General features: G+C 32.5%; 1 protein-coding gene across 1 annotated transcript; it reads left to right on the top strand.

The window, feature by feature from the left end:
• The first annotated feature begins 5531 nt into the window (after nucleotides 1-5531).
• On the top strand, nucleotides 5532-7178 carry LOC18051433 (berberine bridge enzyme-like 18). Its single transcript, XM_006448787.2, has one exon. The coding sequence runs from the start codon at nucleotides 5532-5534 to the stop codon at nucleotides 7176-7178; it is 1647 nt and encodes a 548-aa protein (XP_006448850.1).
• Nucleotides 7179-8201: the final 1023 nt, after the last annotated feature.

The raw sequence follows: 8201 nt of genomic DNA, 5'->3' as shown, positions 1-8201 counted from the left end.
TGCCAAAAGGGGATTCTTACAGGTCTTGTGGTTATGGTCATACTCCCCGCATCGACCACAAGTTATAATAGACCGAGGGATATCCTCACCTGTAGATGGTATTCTTCGTGTTTTCCGACAACCAAAACATAATAGTACATATGGTGGGTTCACTTGCAATGTTTAGACATCTTCTGTAATTTTCCAATTGTTCATTTTACCAACTGGAATAATAGGTTTGGAATATGTCATCACCAATGTTTTCTTTGTGTAGTAACGAGAACAAAAGCTTATAGGATTTACTCGGAGATTTAGGCAAACCGCAATTGCATCAGCACAAATAAATTGATCTACTTGAAATACTCTACAATTGTATGTCTCGTAATGAATTGTTCACATTTGTCTTTATCGTGAGGGAATATTCATTTTGATTTTTCTTCAGAATTCCATACAACTTTGCAATAAATTGTTTAAATGTTGCATCTTTTTGGAAACAAAATGCAGTAACCTTTTCATTCTCGTACTCCATACGACCATCCTTCAAAGTCTCTTATACTCCATCAAAATACATCTTAAGAACTACCGACTCCATTAACCTGATGTAAAATAATAATAATACTTTATTAAAAACACTAAAAATAATAATATTACTATATTAATTAAATGACTAATTATCAACAAATTCGGGTGATCGGCTGACAACACTATCTCCCAGGCGACAGATAAAATTGTCTGAATTACATGCGATTGTATATTGGGCGATGCGAGCACTAACCGCCTAACATGCAACATTCTATCACCCAAGCAACAAGCGCCCTCGCCCGGGTGACGAATACCAGAATACAAGCGACACGTACCTATCACTTGGGCGACAGTTTTGTCACCAGGGCGACAAGTACTTGTCGCTTGGATTTTGGGTTTCGTCTTCAACATCGTTCAAAACCCATTTTCATCGGATTTTGCTAGAATTTTACTAATTTATGAATCTATGACCTCACTTTAACTATTTAATGCACCCACATTGTAATAAAATGAGCAACCAATCTTTTGTATGAAACCCAACCAAAAAATAAAAGAAAAAAATTGAAGAAATACTAACCTTAACTTCTTATTGTTCTTTAATTTGTTGCTTGATTTTGTCTTCAATACTTGGATAAATTTATTAGTTTGATGAATGCGAAATAGGTAAAAGGGAGGTTGAGTGATGGTTGGATAATGTGGGAGAGGTGAAATGAGGAGTGTTTTGGTGGTGTGTGGAGATGTTCGGTTGTTGCATGGGAGTTGGGGTTTGTTTGTTTAGTTTTAGGGGTATTTTGGTCTAACAACCTTGTAAATGATTGCTATTATAAAAAAAACTGGAGTATGGTCTTTTTTTTATATTAAAAGTTGAAAAGTGGTCAAATAGGTAAATTTTCCTATTTTATTAGCTTGTTATGTGCACTCCACATTTGTTTCCATATAAGAAAACAATTATTTTAGCTTTTGGTCATCACGTGAGTGTTTTTTTAGATGGGCTAATAAATTTAATTCATATTTGGTCTTGAGCCCATTAGAGACATGTCCAAATGATCTTCAATGGTCTCCACTTCTGATTTTCTAAAGACCATGTATTAAATTATTCCCTAATCTTTAATTTATTACCTTGATTAATAATATAGATTAATTAACTAAAATAATAAATGAAAGAAACTAACAAATAAACTATTAGAGGTGAAATATATTAATAAATTACATCCATCACCCACCTTAGAACACATTACTCTACCATATGATAGAGTATCATTGATTTGTCCCATCACTTTAATATGCTGAAGTAGTGGGCAATCCCAAACAATTAGCTTCTTAGTTATGTGAGACTTCGTTATTATTTTATCTTGGCTTCTTGTTTTTTGGAGGAATTGATGGTATAGATTTTGATAATAATCCAAGATTTGATTTAAATTGTGAATAATTCAAGAAAATGAGAGATGTGAGAAATCAGTAGTTCATGAGCTTGAAAGAGAAAAAACAATTCAATTTTAATTTTTTAAAAGATAAAGATAAACATAAAATAGTTGGGGTTAATTGAAAAATTGAGGCTAATGAGATAAATAGAGGGGTAAAAACTATTATTACTATTTTTGTAATTTAAGATTGAGAAAAAGAGTAGTGACATTTGAAGCCTCTCAATTTATCTCACTAGTCCCCACTTGTCAATTAGCTCCATTTATTTTCAAAATTATCCTTCATTGAAAATTAAATTTTAAATATCATTTTCTTTTCTCTTTCAATGCACTATCTCTTTTTCTCTAAAGTCACCATTGTAACACTACTTATCTTCATAACCTCAAAGGTTTTTTTAAAAAAAAAATCAAAGTTTTTTTTTTGTCTTTTACATTGAAAACTAAAAATTTGAACAATTTTAATCAGAAAATACCCATTAGAGTGGCTTTGAGAATGTGATTGACCATAATAACCAGGTCTGTTGGTTTTAGAAATCTTGTTTTCTATAATTTTTTTTTGGGTTCTTAAAATTTGATTTTTAAGTGTCTTCGTTGATATGTTAGATTGGAATATACTTGATTTGGAGTTTATGAAGTGGGTTATGTTTTTGATGAGGAATTTTATGAATTTTTTATCTGCTTAATTAAGAACCTGGTCCGTGGCTTTGAGCACATCTCCTCCATAATCAACCTTTATTAGTTAATGAACCGAGACTTTGTTTTAATTTAAAACATGCTTTTAGCTCTCATACCAGTCATCTAAATACTCTTCAATTTCCATATGAAAACAAATTTGCCGCATCAACAAGACAACTGCAAAAGCTCAAGTTTCTGATAAATTTTAATTAAATACAATTTTCAAAACCATTCACGGAGTAATTGTCTAAAAATTACAATATATAGAGAGAAAAAATTTTAATTATAACTTTTATTCCATAATAAAGGTAATTTTATGAATGAATATGGTTAATCGAGAAGGGAGAGTTAGATAGTTGGTGAGATAAATGGTCAAATATCATTACTTAAGAGGAAGATCATGCCGAATTGGGCCCAACCCCGTTAGGTTACAACGGAAGCAAATAAGAAGGGTCCAATTCGTTCGGATTCAATGGGGGCAATTATGTCAAGAAGCCCAAACAATTAAGGGAATAAATGTAACAGATGGGGAACTATTGGCATTTTAGGAAACCTAAGGGTAACTGGTAATTAAGATAAACGATAGTAGGGTCATCTGATAATTTTCCTTCATACACATTACACACAATACATTATTCCAGCGGAAGCGAGCTTATTAACTAATAACCATCGATGATACTTTTACCATAATATATATCCCACAAACGACAAGAAATTTAAATTGAATGGACACCGCAAATTTCTTTTCATTGGCGATTGAGGGGTTTCGAAATGGTTAACATCCAAAATTTACGTTTTATTGTTTAATTATTAAGCATAAAAAATTTGAACAAACTAGGGATCCCAATATGTAGATCTCAGTTTTTGTATCTTGAATTTTATAGCTCGTAAAATATTATTCAATATATGAATGTCATATCAGTTGAGAAATAAATTAAAATACAAATGTTAAGATTTCTAATATTATTCTTCTAATTTCTAATGCATAACTATTACTTAATAAATTTTCAGAAATGGTGAAATGTTCCCTATTTTTTGTATTTATTCATTAAACTAACTATCAATTGTTTAGCATCTTGACATATGAGCCACATTTGAATTTGAGAATTCAAAGCCTATTTTCCCTAGTGGATCGCATTTATTTCAATTTTTTTTTAGTAAAATTTCGAATTCCAATAGTTGAGTACTAACTTAAGTTTCAACTATTATGTGTCATTCTTCTATTGGATAATAAATTTTATAACAATGAGTTGTATTTTTTTAAAAAAATCCAATCATAAGGAACTTGCCTCTATAATATATATATATATGTTTTATGTTAGATTAAAAGAACTTGCCTCCCATGGTACAATTAAACAATGAGAGAAAATTATCAAAGATAATGCAAACATTTATAGATTTTTAAGATGACTTGGCATATTTTTAACAATAATATACAGATACATGTACTAATTTTTTTGATATATTAGATTTGACATACTACATTAATAGGTTATTAATATAGTGCATACTTTACCTCTATATCTTTATATTAAGGATAACTAAGTAAAATTAATAATTTTCGTAACTACACGTATCAAAATCAAAAGGTTTTGTTGGGTTAATAAAAACTAGAAGGGCGATGGATAATTATCACTCGTTCTTTTCCCTGCGACCGAGGGAGCAGCTGTTCATGCTGTTGTTGGATCAGTTGCGTTTGATTTGGGAAATTAGTCGTATTAAAACTTGAAGGGCTGATTAAATGTTTGATATTTCCTAAACTCACGGAGAAGAAAATTCAAAGTCGTGCCAATTTACGGACTTGGAACGTCCCCGTGGGGTCAGCGGCTACGTCCCACGAGTGGGTTAGGACGGGCTACGGTCCGTCAAAATTTTGGAAAAAAAATTCAATTTATTTATATAAATGCCATTATGTCATTCTAATAATTTACAAGTTTCCTTCCATATAAATTTAAAAAACTGACGGTCACTTCATTTTCCAAATCCCTTCTTGGCTTCTTCCTCAATTTTCGTTCTCTCTTTCACATGGCAAGAAATCAACACATTATCACTCATTCTTTGAATTTTCATCATTTTTCTTGGTCTAAGGCATTTCGTAATTCTCGAACCCAAAAGTGATAGTTAACTAACTTGTTGTAACGTCAATATTCTACTGTTAATTTGTTATATATTTTTTTCTCTTTATTGACTGAGAAATGAGAAATTCATTTTTTATTTAATCATGTACAAGATATTTGTTAATTGTAAGTGAAGTGAAGATCATCATCATCATATTGCTATGTTTCAAATTAAACGTATAAGATTAGATTGTTATTAGATCAAGTAAAGACCATTTAGCCATTGAAGTTTAGCACTCGAAATTTCAAGTTGAGCTTATTGTTAGGTGGTTTTGGTTTAGTTTGTGGATTTATAATGATAACTGATAATTAAGCATACAATTTAACGTTTTTATAACATTTTTTAAGCAAAAATTAAATCTTCAACTAACTAATTTTAATCCTAAAATCGTTAAATAAACAAAATAAAATCTGTAACCAAAGTCGAACTGCCGTTTTACCCTTCTTGCTACTATTACCATCTCGAGAAGCGTATGGGTTGGGCTCAAACTGATATGCTTGCAATCGATCAATTTAATTTCTAGTGGATTTCATATAGTGATATGCCGTATGAAGATTGTAACCGGTTCGGGGGGGAAAAAAAATAGCCGACCCTAAAATAAAATCCTGGCTTTGCTTCTGAACGGGGTGCAGAGAAAATGGAAAATTAAGAGAGATATTTTAGCTGACAAAAATAAGCCAGTTTCCTGTTTCTTTCGCATTGACGTTTGTGAACTTCCATTCAAAGAAATTTAGAGTGCTTGTTACGAAATAAGCTTTTGGAGTTCCATAAATAAGGCAGCCTTACGCACTCTTATGCACCAAAACATCAGCCGAAATGAAGTCTCCTTGCTCTTCTATCATCCAATTTGTTTTTGTTCTTCTTTTATCATATCATTGTTGGGTTACTTTTGGCAACATTCATGCAACTTCTTCAGTGCCCAATGAGAATTTATTTCTTCATTGCCTATCTATGCACTCTGATAACTTCTCCTCCATTTCTAAAGTGATATACACCCGAAATAACTCCTCATTTTCATCGATATTGGATTTTTCAATACAGAACCTCAGGTTTTCAACACCCACCACCCCAAAACCTCAAGTCATTGTCACTCCATTGAAAGAATCCCATGTTCAAGCAGCCGTTAAATGTTCCCAAAAATATGGCATGCAAGTTAGGGTTCGAAGTGGAGGTCATGACTATGAGGGTTCTTCTTATGTTTCTAATCATCATGTCCCATTTGTCGTCATTGATTTGATAAATCTTAGCTCAATCAGTGTTGATGCAGAGGCTAAAACTGCATGGGTTCAAGCCGGAGCAACAATTGGCAAACTTTACCATGCAATCGCTGAGAAAAGCAAAACTCTTGCTTTTCCAGGAGGAGTTTGCCCTACTGTTGGCGTTGGTGGACATTTTAGTGGCGGAGGCTATGGTTTCTTGATGCGCAAGTATGGCCTTGCTGCTGATAATGTTGTTGATGCACACTTGATTGTCGTTAATGGAAGGTTACTCGATAGAAAATCGATGGGAGAAGATCTATTTTGGGCCATCCGGGGAGGTGGAGGAGCTAGCTTTGGTGTGATCGTTGCTTGGAAAATAAAGCTAGTTACTGTTCCCGAAACTGTGACTGCATTCATAGTCAATAGAACCTTGGAACAAAATGCTACCAAGATCGTTGACAGATGGCAGTACGTTGCAGATAAACTCCATGAAGATTTGTATATCAGAGTGTTCTTAAGCAGTGCGGCTTCAAGCAGACGAGGGAAGAAAACAATACGAGCATCATTTGAATCCTTGTTTCTCGGAGGAGCTGATACCCTCCTTCTACTAATGCAGCAAAGCTTCCCTGAGCTTGGCTTGGTGAAACAAGACTGCATTGAAATGAGCTGGATTGAATCAGTCATGTACTTTGCGGAGTTCCGAGGACAATCTTTGGATGTTTTGCTTAACAGAACTCAACCCAACGTAAGATTTTTCAAAGCCAAATCTGATTTCGTGAAGGAACCTATGCCAGAAATTGCATTCCTGGGGATATACGAAAAGTTTTATGAAAAAGAAGCGGAGGATGCTGAAATAAGCTTCACTCCCTATGGCGGAATAATGAATGAGATTTCAGATTTCGAAACTCCATTCCCGTACAGAGCAGGCACCATATACAAAATTCAGCACATGGTGCACTGGGAAGAAGAAGGTAGTGAAGCATCTCAAAGGCACATTAATTGGATCAGAAGACTTTACAGTTACATGGCTCCCTATGTTTCAAAAAATCCGAGAGCTGCATATGTGAATTGCCGGGATCTTGACATTGGAACGAATAACAAAGGCTACACAAGCTACAAACAAGCTAGCATTTGGGGTCTTAAATATTTCAATAAAAATTTTAACAGATTGGTTCATGTGAAGACTATGGTTGACGCTGGTAATTTCTTCAGGAATGAACAAAGCTTCCCCCCACTTTCTTCAAGAAAGAAAAATAGAGATTAATTAATTAGACAAGCCATTGATGTAGGATGGTTGCATAATATTAGTAGGGTATCCTCTGAAAGTTATAGTTTGTGTTATAGGCGATATTCCGTTTTGAAACTTGCAATGAGATGAATAAAATTAAAATCACTTATGCCATCCTGTTGGTTGAGTCTGAAAATTTTGTTTCTTTCCTGGTTATTTTGTAAGTTTGAGTTATTTTTCTATTTTTCTTGTTACTATTAGGATTTTATCTTTTTAAGATTTTATTTTTTTTCTTAGATATCGAATTGGAGTACCATTTCTTTTGGTTTCCTTATTTAGATTAGGAGAATTTGATTATTAAATAATATTTCAAAATTTTCAATTTTAGTATATTCACAATATATACAGTTAGTATAAAAAAGACTCAAAATCCTAATTTTATTCATTTAGACATTTCCTATAAAATTTTCATAATTTAGAAATCTAATTTCTCTTTTCTATTAATTTTTTAAGTTTTCGCATGCCAGCTATTCTTAGCTATGGATAAAGCGTGTGTGCCATATAGTATCGAATGATAAATATTCTTCACCTTGCTTGAATATATTAGACCAAATAAATCATGTATTTTATGCATGTTGTTGGAGTTTCTGATTTGTAATAAATGATTTGCTGTATGAGTTTTCATGTATATATAGTCAATAAATATTTCTGTTTTATTGACTTTGACATATTTTTCTATTTGCTCTGTTTCTATTCTCTGTTTTATTAACTTTGATTGTTATTCTCTTTGTTCCGTGAAATAGATGTTAATTATATATGCTTTCTAGTTGCAGTGTTGTCTATTTTTAAATCATTATTTTCTATTTTGTACATTCACTTGTAATTTCTTCTTGGCATTCAAGCTCCCCTCCACTTTGTTTTTCAAGAGGACGAGAATTTTTGACTCCGCTCTAAAATCTTTATAGCACCCTTTCTAAATTTTATTTTCTAAAATGTCCTATTTTAATTTATAAAATACAAATTCATATACTATTAAATTAAACCATGATCCCATAAAAT

Source organism: Citrus clementina, unplaced genomic scaffold, assembly GCF_000493195.1.
Source record: "Citrus clementina cultivar Clemenules unplaced genomic scaffold, Citrus_clementina_v1.0 scaffold_2, whole genome shotgun sequence".
Classification (NCBI taxonomy): Eukaryota; Viridiplantae; Streptophyta; class Magnoliopsida; order Sapindales; family Rutaceae; genus Citrus; species Citrus x clementina.
Note: the sequence above shows the minus strand (reverse complement) of the source record. Positions and strands in the feature narration are given on the sequence as shown.